Source organism: Hemitrygon akajei, chromosome 13 (assembly GCF_048418815.1).
Source record: "Hemitrygon akajei chromosome 13, sHemAka1.3, whole genome shotgun sequence".
In the NCBI taxonomy this organism is placed as follows: domain Eukaryota; kingdom Metazoa; phylum Chordata; class Chondrichthyes; order Myliobatiformes; family Dasyatidae; genus Hemitrygon; species Hemitrygon akajei.
In genome coordinates this window covers 16,238,573-16,254,184 of record NC_133136.1, presented here as the reverse complement: position 1 = coordinate 16,254,184, position 15,612 = coordinate 16,238,573, and the positions used below count along the sequence as shown (strand labels likewise).

At 43.6% G+C, this 15,612-nt stretch overlaps 1 protein-coding gene across 1 annotated transcript in view; it reads left to right on the top strand.

The window, feature by feature from the left end:
• The window catches only part of LOC140737662 (uncharacterized), a 43,135-nt gene extending 32,171 nt beyond the window's left edge, over positions 1-10,964 (top strand). Inside the window, exons 5-6 of the mRNA XM_073064188.1 lie at positions 4,665-4,764; positions 8,005-10,964. Of these exons, the coding sequence (XP_072920289.1) occupies positions 4,665-4,764; positions 8,005-8,164 (260 nt within the window). The 3' untranslated portion in view covers positions 8,165-10,964. The remainder of the gene's footprint in view (positions 1-4,664; positions 4,765-8,004) is intronic.
• Positions 10,965-15,612: the final 4,648 nt, after the last annotated feature.

The following is a 15,612-nucleotide window of genomic DNA, read 5'->3' as shown; positions in this document are numbered from 1 at the left end:
CTTCCGTCACCAGAGTGATCCAGCCCGCATCGGAGTACCAGCAATTCACCTTCTGTCGCCAGAGTGATCCAGCCCGAATTGGAGTGCCAGCAATTCACCTTCTGTCACCAGAGTGACCCAGCCCGCATCGGAGTACCAGCAATTCACCTTCTGTCGCCAGAGTGATCCAGCCCGCATCGGAGTACCAGCAATTCACCTTCCGTTGCCAGAGTGATTCAGCCCGCATTGGAGTACCAGCAATTCACCTTCCATCACCAGAGTGATCCAACCCGTATCGGAGTACCAGCAATTCACCTTCCGTCGCCAGAGTGATTCAGCCCGCATCGGAGTACCAGCAATTCACCTTCCATCACCAGAGTGATCCAGCCCGCATCGGAGTACCAGCAATTCACCTTCCCTCTCCAGAGTGATCCAGCCCGCATCGGAGTACCAGCAATTCACCTTCCGTCACCAGAGTGATCCAGCCCGCATCGGAGTACCAGCAATTCGCCTTCCGTCGCCAGAGTGATCCAGCCCGCATCGGAGTACCAGCGATTCGCCTTCCGTCGCCAGAGTGATCCATCCCGCATCGGAGTACCAGCAATTCACCTTCCGTCACCAGAGTGACCCAGCCCGCATCGGAGTACCAGCAATTCACCTTCCGTTGCCAGAGTGATCCAGCCCGCGTCAGAGTACCAGCAATTCACCTTCCGTCACCAGAGTGACCCAGCCCGCATCGGAGTACCAGCAATTCACCTTCCGTCACCAGAGTGACCCAGCCCGCATCGGAGTACCAGCAATTCACCTTCCCTCACCAGAGTGACCCAGCCCGCATCGGAGTACCAGCAATTCACCTTCCGTCACCAGAGTGACCCAGCCCGCATCGGAGTACCAGCAATTCCCCTTCCGTCACCAGAGTGATCCAGCCCGCATCGGAGTACCAGCAATTCACCTTCCATCACCAGAGTGACCTAGCCCGCATCGGAGTACCAGCAATTCGCCTTCCGTCACCAGAGTGACCTAGCCCGCATCGGAGTACCAGCAATTCGCCTTCGGTCACCAGAGTGACCTAGCCCGCATCGGAGTACCAGCAATTCGCCTTCCGTCACCAGAGTGACCCAGCCCGCATCAGAGTACCAGCAATTCGCCTTCCTTTGCCAGAGTGATCCAGCCCGCGTCGGAGTACCAGCAATTCACCTTCCGTCACCAGAGTGACCCAGCCCGCATCGGAGTACCAGCAATTCACCTTCCGTCACCAGAGTGACCCAGCCCGCATCGGAGTACCAGCAATTCCCCTTCCGTCACCAGAGTGATCCAGCCCACATCGGAGTACCAGCAATTCCCCTTCCGTCACCAGAGTGATCCAGCCCGCATCGGAGTACCAGCAATTCACCTTCCATCACCAGAGTGACCTAGCCCGCATCGGAGTACCAGCAATTCGCCTTCCGTCACCAGAGTGACCCAGCCCGCATCGGAGTACCAGCAATTCACCTTCCGTTGCCAGAGTGATCCAGCCCGCGTCGGAGTACCAGCAATTCACCTTCCGTCACCAGAGTGACCCAGCCCGCATCGGAGTACCAGCAATTCACCTTCCCTCACCAGAGTGATCCAGCCCGCGTCGGAGTACCAGCAATTCACCTTCCGTCACCAGAGTGGGTCCAGGCAAGGTCAAATTGTCCATGTCTACCCTTCGAAGAGTCCCGGCTCAGTGCCTGAGCTGAAGGCGGAGTCTTGACTCGACATTCATGCCCCTTGTCTGTGTCTACCCCTGAAGAAGAGTCCTGGCTCAGTGCCTGAGTTGAAGGCAAGAGTTCCGGTTCAATGTTCATAACCATTGTCTGTGTCTATCCCCTTCGAAGAGTCCCGGCTCGGTGCCTGAGTTGAAGGCGGAGTTCCTGGCTCGACGTTCCTGCCCGTTGTCTGTGTTTACCCCTCGAAGAGTCCCGGGCCCAATGCCTGATCTGAAGGAGGAGTCCTGGTTCAAGATTCCTTGTCCTGTGTTTTGGTGTCCACGTTTCTGGCCACAGCGATCCATGGTGTCCAAGTGTCTGGTGGCGGTGAATCAAGGTCCCAGGGTCCAAGGTCCGCGACTGTCCATGCTCCCCCTGTCCAAGTCCAAGGTCCGCGGCTGTCCATGTTCCCCCTGTCCAAGTCCAAGGTCCGCGGCTGTCCATGTTCCCCCTGTCCAAGTCCCAGGTCCGCGGCTGTCCATGTTCCCCCTGTCCAAGTCCCAGGTCCGCGGCTGTCCATGTTCCCCCTGTCCAAGTCCAAGGTCCGCGGCTGTCCATGTTCCCCCTGTCCAAGTCCCAGGTCCGCGGCTGTCCATGTTCCCCCTGTCCAAGTCCAAGGTCCGCGGCTGTCCATGTTCCCCCTGTCCAAGTCCCAGGTCCACGACTGTCCATGTTCCCCATGTCCAAGTCCAAGGTCCGCGGCTGTCCATGTTCCCCCTGTCCAAGTCCAAGGTCCGCGGCTGTCCATGTTCCCCCTGTCCAAGTCCAAGGTCCACGACTGTCCATGTTCCCCATGTCCAAGTCCAAGGTCCGCGGCTGTCCATGTTCCACACTGTCCAAGTCCCAGGTCCGCGGCTGTCCATGTTCCCCCTGTCCAAGTCCCAGGTCCGCGGCTGTCCATGTTCCCCCTGTCCAAGTCCCAGGTCCGCGGCTGTCCATGTTCCCCCTGTCCAAGTCCAAGGTCCGCGGCTGTCCATGTTCCCCCTGTCCAAGTCCCAGGTCCGCGGCAATCCTAGTCCCTAGTCCCCTAGTCCGAGGTTCGTGTTCCTCTTTGTCCTCGATTTCCCGATCTTCTGTGTAGCGAGTAATAAACGCTATTTTATTGTACCTAAGAAAGACGTGTTTGTGTCCTGCGTGTGGGTCCTCTCCCAGCACCCTTGTCCCCACCTCGTGACAGGCACATGGCTTGCAGTAAAGTGGTTAATAGCATTATTATTACATGTACCTTTCAGGAATTATTTATCAGTGTGAATAAACTCAAAATAATTCCAAAGAGGGGTACAGGTAGAGTAAAAGCAAGCAGGCTTTTTCCACTGATGTTGGGTGGGACTACAGCCAGGGGTCATGGGTTAAGGCTGAAAGGTGAGAAGTTTAAGGGGAACATGAGGGGAAACTTCTTCATTCAGAGAGTGGTGAGAGTGTAAAACGAGCTGCCAACGCAAGAGGTGCATGTGAGCTTGACTTCAATGTTTAAGAGAAGTTTGATAGGTACATGAATAGCAGGGATATGGAGAGCTACTCACCATTCTGGCTCACCTCTTACCCCTTCTCCTCTCTTCACCTGCCCATCACGTCCCACTGGTGCACCTCCCCTTTCCCTTTCTCTCATGGTCCACTCTCCTCTCCTATCAGATTCCTTCTTCTTCAACCCCTTACCTGTTTCACCTATCATCTCTCAGCCTCTCACTTCATCCCCTGTCTCCCACCCACCTTCCTTCCCCACGCATGTCTTCCCCTATCACCTTCTAGCTTGTACTCCTTCAACTATCCCTCACCTTCTTATTCTGATTTCTGAACGGACATTGAACCCAGGGACACTAACTACTTTTTAAATTTCTTGCGCTACTTATTTAATTTAGGTATTATATATACAGTATATTTATTTATTTACTGTAATTCACAGTGTTTTTTATCTCTATTATCATGTATTGCATTGTACTGCTGTTGCTGCTGCAAAGTTAACAAATTTCACAACATATGCCAGTGATACTAAACCTGATCCTGCTTTCTCCCCGTTCCTTTCCAGTCCTAATGAAGGATCTCAGTCAGAAACATTAATGGTTTATTCTTCTCCACAGATGCTGCCTGACTTGCTGAGTTTCTCCAGTATTTTGTATGTGTTACTAAGAACCTAGTATGTGAGTTTTCAGATATGCTCTTTATCCAACTCATTTAGTGATCTGATTTGTCAGTTCCACAGAAACATGAGTCAAATTTACCTACGAGTATCCTGTAAACTCTGTCTGTCCTCCTTAAGTGATGAAAATTGGCCTAAACATTGACCAGCTGTTATCTGAAAATGTGTTTACCCTCTGAATTATACAATAATAACTTTGGTTAGGACTCTGTCCAGCTCATTCTTAATGGCATAAAGAAAGTCAACACTCACCACACAAGTTTACACTGTATTCCAAATGTTTTTAGTATCTGGAAAAGGACAAAGTTGTCAACTGGGACTCATCTGGAAACACCAAGATTGTCTGTTCAGTCCCATTCTATAGACTTGAGCACAAAAAGTAAGAAAGTGTAACACAGACGATCCTGCAGTATTCTATGTGTGATGCTCACAAAATGGAGATCATTTTGTAGATCAAAATGGAGCAGTTTAACATTGAAGAACTTATTTATCTTCATAAGAAAAAGTAATGAGATATCTGGTAACATACAAAAAGAAAGGCTTCAGTCTTCTCTACTTTTCTGAGCAGCTGCTTCTGGTATACTGTAACTGAGTGTAATTATCTTGAAAATAACCTTACCTATGTGGTGTCTTGTCAATCAATTTTACATTACTCTTTAGTTAAGATGATATGACACATAAAAAGAAGTCAGAATTAAGAAAGATGATCATTTAAAATTTGTTATTTCTTTCTTTATTAAAAAAGAATTGTAAAAATGATAAATGAATAGAAATTTATTGACGTTTAAAATATATGAACAGACCAATTTATTTTGCAGGAGTTTATTTCTTTATTTTCAACATGATGAAGCACGAAGATGTAGAAGAGACAACAGTTTACCTAATGCATAATGGAAATGCCGTCATTACCATGTTTAGGTATGAAAGCAAAACTCGTAATTTCATTTAATTTTAAAACCTAATTTTAAATCCAATTATGTGCATTTTCAGGTCCTCTGCAGGGCTTCCTGTATGAGGTAACTCTTTTGTTTCCCTATACTAAATGTGTGTGCAGATAAGTAGAACACTAACAGTAATTGCATTTGTGGATAAGTGTCCTTATTTTGCAAGCCTCAGAGTGATACCTAACTAGAGAAAATAGGTCAATGCTTTTCAATTTGCTCTTGCCACAGAATATGTACAAAATCCGCTGTGGAAGAGGGCTAAGCTGCTGTAAATAAGCATCATATATTTTTTACATTGAAATAAATTGCAGAATATACAGACTCTTAATATGGTATCATAATTGCCTTGGTTCATAATTTGGACCATAACTGAATTTGTACAGTAGTCTGAACTTTCTCTATGACGTTCAATGGTGATTTAGTAAAATATAAGTTCAGGTACATTCTTTTAATTTCAGATTTTAGAGCATAGAACATAGAACAGTACGGCACAGGAACAAGCCATTTGGCCCATAATGTTGTGCTAAACCAAAACACAAACTAAAAACAACCAAACACTATTCCATATGTCCATAACCCTCCATTTTCCTTACATCAATGTGCCCATGTTCCTCTTAAAAGCCTCAATGTATCTGCCTCTAACACCATACCAGGCAATGCATTCTAGACATCCTCCACTCTCTGAGTTACCCCTGACATCCCCCTTGAACCTGCTCCTCTCTCCTTCAATGCATGCCCTCTGGCATTAGACTTTTTAAACCAGGGAGATAGATACTTTCCATCCATTATTTATGCCTTTTGTAAACCTCTGTCAGATATCCCCTCAGCTTCCAGAGCTCCAGAGAAAACAAGCCAAGTTTATCCAGCTCATTATAGCATATGCACCCTCAACCAGTAAGCCTCTTCTGCACCCTCACCAAAGCCTCAATAACCCTCCTGTAGTGGGGCAACCAGATCTGTACACAATACTCCAGAAGTGGCCTAACCAGAGTTTTATAAAGTTGCAACATAACCTCCTGACTTTTGAACTCAATTCCTCAACTAATAAAAAGGGCAAGCATTCCATAAGCCTTCTGAACCATCTTACCAACCTGAGTATCCACTTTCAAGGAGCTATGAACTTGGATCACAAGGCCGCTCTGCTCAGCAATGCTGTTAAGGATCTTGCCCTTAATAGGTACCGTCTCCCTCCATTTGCAACATCTCCCCTTTATCTGGGTTAAACTCCATCTGCCATTTCTCAGCCCATATTGTTTTTACCTTAATTTCTAACTAATTAAATCTCAAAAATTTTGAAGATGGTTTCAGGTTCCATGTTTTATCAATACTGGATCAGCTTTATGCCATTTTTATTGATTTTTGGAAGTCAATTAATTAACAATTTCCAGTTGCAGAAGCGCTAGAGTCATAGAGTCATTGAACACTACAGCATAGAAACAGGCCTTGCAGCCCACCTAGTCCATGCTGAACTATTATTCTGCCTGGTCCCAATGACCTGCATTTGGACCATTCCCCTCCACACCCTTCCCATCCATGTACCTATCCAAATTCCTCCCAAGTATTGAAATCAAACCTAGATCCACCACTTCTGCTGGCAGCTTGTAGCACACTCACACTACCCTCTGAGTGAAGAGGTTCCCCCTTATGTTTCCCCTAAATATTTCATCTTTCACCCTTAACACATGACCTCTAGCTCGAGACTTACCCAACCTCAGTGGAACAAGCCTGCTTGCATTTACCCTATCTATACCCCTCATAATTTTGTATATTTCAGTCAAATTCCCCCTCATTCTCCTATGCTCATGGGAATAAAGTCCTAACCTATTCAAACTTTCCCTCTAATTCAGATCTTATAATTCAGACATTTGCATAATCGAGCAGATTGGGAATGAAGGTAAGACTAAAATGGAGAAGAGTTAACAATATAAGAAAAAAAGAAAGAAGTGATAAATAAGTGAATGTGAATCTGAAGAAATAATGTAATACCATGGCATCCCTCTTGACCTCCTAAAATATTTCATCACCTCTGTTGATAAAAAACAATCTCTGCAATGAAAGTTTCTAAGTGCAGAAATGTGACAATGACCAGATAACCAGGAGGGTCTTGGTCTGAAACGTCAACTCTTTATTCCTTTCCATAGATGCTGCCTGACCTGCTGAGTTCCTCCAGCATTTGTGTGTATTATTCTAGATTTGCAACATCTACAGTATCTCTTGTGTTTATGGCTTCATTTGTCTTGATCTCCCACAGCTTTTCAAATAGAACAGTATCTCCTAATTTTGGTACAAAATGTGGTCACAAATCCATCTGTGCCATACTTTTCCAAATCAGTCAATCAAAGGACATTCTTTTTGTTCAGGGTTACTTAACAATTTCCAGTTGCAGAAGCACTAGAGTCATAGAGTCACAGAACACTACAGCATAGAAACAGGCCTTTCAGCCCACCTAGTCTATGCTGAACTATTATTCTGCCTGGTCCCAATGACCTGCATTTGGACCATTCCCCTCCACACCCTTCCCATCCATGTACCTATCCAAATTCCTATCCATTTGGCAGGATGATAAGATTGCCATTATGGTCTTTGAGAGGACTAGAAAATAAAAGCAAGGATGTAATTCCAAGGCTTTATAAGATGTTAGACAGACAATATATGGAATATTGTGAACAGTAATGGGCACTATATCTAAGAAGAAATGTGCTTACATTGGAGAGGGTCTGGAGGAGGTTTACAAAAAAGGTTCTGGAAAAGGTTCTAGTATGTATGAGGAGCATTTGATGTAACTGGGCCTGCACTTGCTGGAGTCTAGAAGAATGAAAGGGATCTCATTGAAATCTATCGAAAATTGAAAGGCCTAGTTGGAATGGGAGGTGCCAGGACCAGAGGGCATGCCTTGAAGTACAAGGATGATCCAGTGAGGAGGAATCTCTAGCCAGAGGGTCGTGAATCTATGGAATTCACTGTCACAGACAGCCATAGAGGTCAAGTCATTTGGTATATTTAAAGTGAAGACTGATACATTCTTGATTATTTAGAACATCAAATTTTACAGGGAGAAGACAGGAGAATGGGGTTGAGATGAAAAATAAACTGGCCATGATGGAATGGCAGAGTAAACTCGATGGGCTGATTGGCCAATTTTTCTCTCACGTCTTACGGTTTTATGTTTTTTAATGGAATATAACATTGGTGATATATCATTTTTCCCTTTCAGTTCGGAATCCAAAGGCAAGCACGATTCTGCAGGAAACAGTGGAGTTCTGAAACTTGATACAGGAGATGAAGTGTGGCTGCGAATGGGGAACGGAGCACTGCACGGAGACCACCAAAGATATTGCACATTTTCTGGTTTCCTCCTCTTCGAGAGTATCTAAAAGCCTTGATTATTAATGTTGTTCCTTAATAATGTACACAGAATGTAATAAAGAATTCTGAGTGTGTTGCTATGCTATGGCCCACTTTAGAGAGGGAAGAGTTCCTTTATTTCTTCTTTCTGTGTTTGGCCTTGCAGCAAATGTTTTCAGTATTTTGTTCAAAGCTGCTCCTATCCTATGGGAAATTTGTGTATTTACTTCATGCTGGCAAGGATTTCCTTTTGCATTTCAATTCAAAATGTTCTCCTTCTGGAGTAGTTTTGAAGCAATGTAAAAAGTTAAGGTATGTTTGAAGACAATAAAGCCATAAGGTATAGGAGCAGAATTGGGTCACTAGGATCATCAAATCTTCTCTGCCATTCCCATCATGACTGTTTTATTATCCATCTCAACCCCATTCTCCTGCCTTCTCCCTATAACCCTTGACACCATTACTAATCAAGAACCTTTCAAACTCTGCTTTAAATATAAAATACATTGCAGATGCTGAGGTCAAAGCAATGTGCACAACACGCTGGAGGACATGCGCAGGTCGGGCAGCATCCGTGGAAATGATCAGTCAATGTTTTGGGCCAAGACGTTTCTGACGAAGGGTCTCAGCCCGAAACGTTGACTGCTCGTTTCCACAGATGCTGCCCAACCTGTGGAGTTCCTCCAGTGTGTTGTGCGTCTGCTTTAAATATACTAGATGACTTGGTCTTCAAAACCATTTATGGCAATGAATTCCACAGATTCACCATCCTCTGGCTAAAGGAATTCCTTCTCATATTCATTTCAAAGGGACTTGCTTGTATTCTGAGGCTGTAGACCCTGGTCTTAGACTCCCCCACTATTGGAAGCATCCTTTCTACATCCACTCTAAATAAGCCTGTTAATATTCAATTTGTTTCAATGATATCCCCTCTTATTCTTCTAAACCAGTGATTTCAGGGTCAGAACCATCAAATGCTCTTCATACTTTAACCCTTTCATTCCCAGGATAATTTTCATGAACGTCCTCTGGACTCTCTCCAATACCAGCATATCCTTTCTCTGATAGGTGCCGTATATTGTAGATAAGTACTCAGTCTAAGAGCTGTACTGTGTTTTGCGTATTAATAAGTGGGCAAAGCCCAGCAGAAATACATCTATTCCTCAATTCCTTCTGCTCCCATTGTCCTTTCATGGTCAACCAAAATATTGAGGGAATATATTATAGCAAGTTGCATATTAATATCTTGATTCTTAACAACATCTAAGAGCATCACCATTTTACATAGAACAATACAGCATAATACAGACCCTTTGGTCCACGATGTTGTGCCGATCTTTAATCTACTCACAGATCAATCTAACCCTTCCTTCCGACATAACCTTTCATCCATATGCCTATCTAAGACTTTCGAAAATGTACCTGATGCATCTGCTTCTACCACCACTGCTGGCAGGGCATTCCACACACACATCACTCTCTGTATAAAGTTCATACCTCTGACACCCCCTCCCTAAACTTTCCAATAAATCACCTTAAAATTATGCCTCCCTGTATTAGCCCTTTCTGCTCTTGGAAGAGACTCTGGCTAGCCATTCGATCTAAGACTCTTATCATCTTGTACACCTCTCTTGCTACCTCTCATTATCTTTTGCTCAAAAGAGAAAAGCCACATCTAGCTCAGCCTATCTTCCTAGGTGCTCTAGTCCAGACAAATCCTTGTAAATCTCCTCTGCACCCTCACTAAAGCTTCCACATCCTTCTGTAACACTCGCTTCGCCTAGTGGCTTGGTCTCGTGGGTGATAACCCTCCCTGTCCGGCCAAACTTAAGAAATGTCGTTTGGGTGGATGCTGTGCAATGTGTCCCCGGTTACAAACCAGTACCCTGAAATAACAAACAGTACACAATATGCGATTAAATGATTAAGCTTTATAACTTTTACTTTGACTACGTGGTTAGTAGAGAAACAAAATATAAAAGAAAAAGGGCGCCAATCTTATTAAACAGTCTTTGCACAAATTGTTGGAGCTCACTCAGCAAGATCTTCTATCTACCATTTGATCTCCTCCGAGCGTTGCCGACCTCTGGACTCCCACTCGGAGTCCACCCAGTCGGGCGGCCTACTGCATCACTCCATCCGCGTCTTCTCTCTTCATCCCCCTCACGCCTTTTGGCAAAAGCCCGCGAAACCAACAGCTTCCAGACACACAAGCAAGAATAACATTTCTCCCATTGGATAGACACCCAATATCTCTAGTTATAACCCAAACATTGCTGCTACAGTGAAACCATTACCTTATCAGTTAACATTACAGGGAAGCCATTACACTTCCTTTCATGAGTATATAACTTTAAACATGACCACATGTTGGAGAAGTCCAGAAATATGTCTATTACTGCATTATCTCAAGAAAAATCAGAGGTAGGAACAAGAATATTTCAATAGACAATAGACAATAGGTGCAGGAGTAGGCTATTCAGCCCTTCGAGCCAGCACCACCACTCAATATGATCATGGGTGATCATCCACAATCAGTACCCTGTTCCTGCCTTCTCCCCATATTCCTTGACTCTGCTATCTTTAAGAGCTCTATCTAACGCTCTCTTGAAAGCATCTAGAGAATTGGCCTCCACTGCCTTCTGAGGCTGATTTCATTCCTAAAAAACAATCTTGAAATAACAATGACAGATTAATAAGTCTTGGCATTAAATAAGTGCATAAATTTTAAGTAAAGGTTATTGTCAGGCTCTTGTCATTTGTCTATAGAGTTGATTATTTTAGGGGTAACATTTGAAAAACAGAAATAAAGCCTTATATTGCAATTTAGTTTACAAGTGACAAGTACATCTACTGATGACATGCTAATGTCCATTTGGTTTCTGTCTGCTGAGATAGGAATTGTACAGTGCCAGCAAATGAATCTAAAGGCAGGATGATACTGGCTTTTAAATAATCATGGTTCTGTTGCTATCATTCTCGCTAATTTGTAATATTCTTTATCTTCTATCAAGTCACAACATTTCTTATTTAATTATTTAGTTGTTCTAATTATTCTTTCTTGGCCCTTATGTGCTCTGGTGATGTTACAGTCTGCTTTTCCTGAAGCTCTTGGCCTGTAAGACTTGTGTCTGCATGTGGTTCAGACCATAAGACATAGGAGCAGAATTAGGCTGTTTGGCTCATCGCCCTAATGCGAGTCTTTTCCACTATTCAGTTTTGGCTGATTTATTTTCTCTCTCAATCCCATTCTCCTGCCTTCTCCTCATAACCATTGATACCCTTACCAATTAAGAACATATCAACCTCCACTGTAAATATATCCAATGACATTTCCTCCACAGCTGTCTGTGGCGATGAATCCCACAGATGAATACCTAAAGAAATTCCTCCTCATCTCTGTTCTAAAGGAATTCTGAAGCTGTGCCCTTTAGTCCTGGATGTAGAAAACATCCTCTCCACACTACTCTATCTAGATCTTTCAATATTTGGAACATTTCTATGAGACCCTATCCCCACCCCCTCCCATCCTTCTAAACTCCTGCAAATACAGATCCAGAACCATCAAATGTTCCTCATACATTAACCCATTCATTCTTGGGATTGTTCTTGTAAACCTCTTCAATGCCAACACACACTTCCTTAGATACAGGTGCCAAAACTGCTCACAATATTCCAAATGTGGTCTGACCCACGCCTTCTAAGCTTCAGCATTACACCCTTGCTTTTATCTTCTAGTCCTCTGGAAATGATTACTAACATTGCATTGGCCTTCCTCACACAGATTCAACATGCAAGCTAACATTTAGGGAATCCTTCACTAGGACTTCCACTTCCTCTGCATCTCTGATTTCTGAATTTATTCCCCATTTAGAAAATAGTCTTCAACCTTTGTTCCCTCTAACAAAGTTCATAATCAGCCACTTCTGTGTGCTGAATATTATTTACCATTTCTTTGCCCATTCTCCAATACTGTTTAAGTCCATCACAGACTCTGCTTCCTCAACAGTGCTTGCCCCTCCACTTATCTGTAAATTTGGCCACAAAGCCATCAATTCCATCATCCACATCATTGACATATAACATTAAAAGAAGCTGCCCCAACACCAACCCCTGCTGAACGCCACTCATCATCATCACTATGTGTCATTAGGAATGATATGGATGATGATGGTCTCTCCATAACCATGAGTGTTCTTGGCAAATTTTTCTACTGAAGTCATTTGCCATTGCCTTCTTCTGGACAGTGACTTTAACAAGTCGGGTGATCCCAGCCATTATCAATATTTTTCAGAGATTGTCGCTTGGCATCTGTGGTTGCACAACCAGGACTTGTGATGTGCACCAGCTGCCGATATGATCGTCCACCAACTGCTCCCATGGCTTCACACAGCCCTGATCAGGGAGCTAAACAGGTGCTTCACCTTGCCCAAGGGTGACCTGCAGACTAGTGGAGAGAAGGAGCACCTTACAACTCCTTTGGTAGAAATGTATTTGAAACTATTGCTGGTGCCAATCTCCCATGAATACAAACCCATTTCTCCCACAGTAATTTTTGATCCAGACATTTAACTCCTCGAACTAAACTTGGGCTGATCATCCAGTGCAGTATTTAAAATGCCTCTAAAGTTGATGCTCACATTTCTTAAATGAAATTTCAAAATTGAGTCCTTGAATGTCCTTAGGGGAGGAACAAAAAAAGATACATTTTCAAAGGAGAGAAGACAGTTTTCCCTGATGTCCTGGTCCACATTAATCTTCTATACAGCATAATGATAATAGAATTGATATCCTGCTTTAGCACAAAGAGGTCTTGCTACAGGTGATTGATTTTGGCCTTTCCCATTTCATGCCAAAGGCCAATCATCAAATTTACTGCAGGAGATACAATGCATTTGCAGTCATCCTGATAAACTCCATCTATGACTCTATAGATTCTATATATATGCAAATCTTCTTTTACTGGTGACTGAAAGGATGCATTTCCATTAGAGAGAGAGAGAGAGAAAGAAATCTTGCATTAAAACTGTTCACTTCATCATGTTGTGGTGTGGAAAGGCAAGGGATCATCATCATCTTCCTCTTCTCTTCCTCCTCTTCATCTTCCTTGTGTTGGTTTCTGAATTGAGGTGAATATTGGAACCATAGTCTCTTCCACAGCTGGTGATGAGGGGAATGGTTAGAGTTGGGTATTTTGATGAGAGGTGTACTCTTTCTATTTTTATCCCGAAGTTCTCAGTCCCTTTCCAAAAGCTTCTTGTCATGGTCCCAACTGAACAGCAGCAGGCATCCAAGTTTTGTTGTTCCCATTCCCTGGAGTATAGTTATCTACTGCTGTCCCTTTAAGACTTGGGCTGCCAATTATTGCCTGCCACATTCCTTCATGGAAAGTCTGAACTTAATGGCCTCTTGCTGAGGACTCAGTGCTTAATTGTAGGAGTTCCTTTTCTAGTACTACTGCTTGTGATTTTGTGTTGGGTTTTGTTTGTGTCATCTTGTTTACTTTGAGTCTGAGCCTATTCTTGACCTCCCACTGCACTTGGGTTCACCACCATCCAGAGCTCTCTTGTTACATTTCTTCTCCACTGTGAAAAGTTATGGGTCAGAAATTCCCAGACGTCAGTGGGGATGTTCAAGGAGGCTTTGAGTGTATCTTTGAATCTTTTCTTCCCTCCACCTGGTTGTCACTTCTAATGGCAGAGCTTGGAAAAGAGTGTTGATTTCTGAAACTTTACACCTCATTGTGGAGCCGCACTGTATTCTCTGTGGCTGTTACACTTAGTTCTGCATTCTGTTGTTCTTTCATCTTGTCTGAAGTCAATGCATAATGTAACATTTGTGTCTATTTGAACAGTATGCAAGGCAACCTTTTCACTCTGTCTCAGTGTATGAGACAATAATAAACTAATTTCAATTCCAATTCTGGTTTGGTATGACAAATGCTTTGCATGTGAATGAAAACTGCAGAGAGTTGTGGGCACAATTCAGCACATCATAGGAATAAGCTTCTCCTCTACAAACTCTGTCTAAACTTCTCACTGCCTCAGTTTAGCACTCAGCATCATCAAAGACCCCACCTACCCCAAACACTCTCTCTTCTCCCCTCGCCCATCGGGCAGAAGATACAAAAGCCTGAAAGCACGCACCAACAGGCTGAAGGTCATCTTCTATATCACTATTATCAGGCCCTTGAAAGGACCTCTTGTGTGATAAGATGGACACTTGGCCTCACTATTTACCTTGCTATCATCTTGCTCTTTTTCAATTGCTTCTACACTTCAGATCAAAAACGGGTTTATTATCACTGGCATGTGACATGAAATTTGTTAACAGCAGCACTTCAATGCAATACATAATATAGAAGAAAAAAAATAATAAAAAATAAATAAGTAAATCTTACTCAGTCTACTTTATATAGTATATGTATATTGAATAGATTAAAATTTGTGCAAAATACAGAAATACTATATATTTTTTAAGAAAGTGAGGTAGTGTCCAAGGGTTCAACGTCCATTTAGGAATCGGATGGCAGAGGGGAAGAAGCTGTTCCTGAATCACTGAGTGTATGACTTCAGGCTTCTGTACCTCCTTCCTGATGGTAACAGTGAGAAGAGGGCATGTCCTGGGTGCTGGAGGTCCTTAATAATAGAAGCTGACTTCCTGAGACATCACACCCTGAAGATGTCCTGGGTACTTTGTAGGCTAGTACCCAAGATGGAGCTGACTAAACTTACAACCCTCTGCAGCTTCTTTCGGTCCTGTGCAGTAGCCACCCCCCCCACCCCCCATACCAGACAGTGACACAGCCTGTCAGAATGCTCTCCCTGGTACATCTATAGAAGATTTTGTGTGCATTTTTTGACATACCAAATGTCTTCAAACTCCTGATAATGTATAGTTGCTTTCTTTATAATTTGCTTTCTTGCCTTCTTTATAACTGCATCAATATGTTGGGACCAACACACAGGAACTTGAAACTGCTCACTCTCTCCACTTCTGATCCCTCTATGAGGATTGGTATGTTTTCCTTCATCTTACCCTTCCTGAAGTCCACAATCAGCTCTTTCGTCTTACTGACGTTGAGTACCAAGTTGTTGCTGTGGCACCACTCCACTAGTTGTATGCCCTCTTGACACCACCTGAGATTCTACCAACAACGTTTATATCGTCAGTAAATTTATAGATGGTATTTGAGCTACACCTAACTACACAGGTACACAGTCATGTGTATATAGAGAGAGTAGAATAGTAAGCCCACACCCCTGAGGTGCACCCATGTTGATCGTCAACGAGAAGGATATGTTATCACCCATCTGCACAGATTATGGTCTTCTGGTTAGGAAGTTGAGGATCCAATTGCAGAGGGAGGTACAGAGACCCAGGTTCTGCAACTTCTCAATCAGGATTGTGGGAATGATGGTATTGAATGCTGAGCTATAGTCGATGAACAGCATCCTGAAGTAGGTGTTTGTGTTGT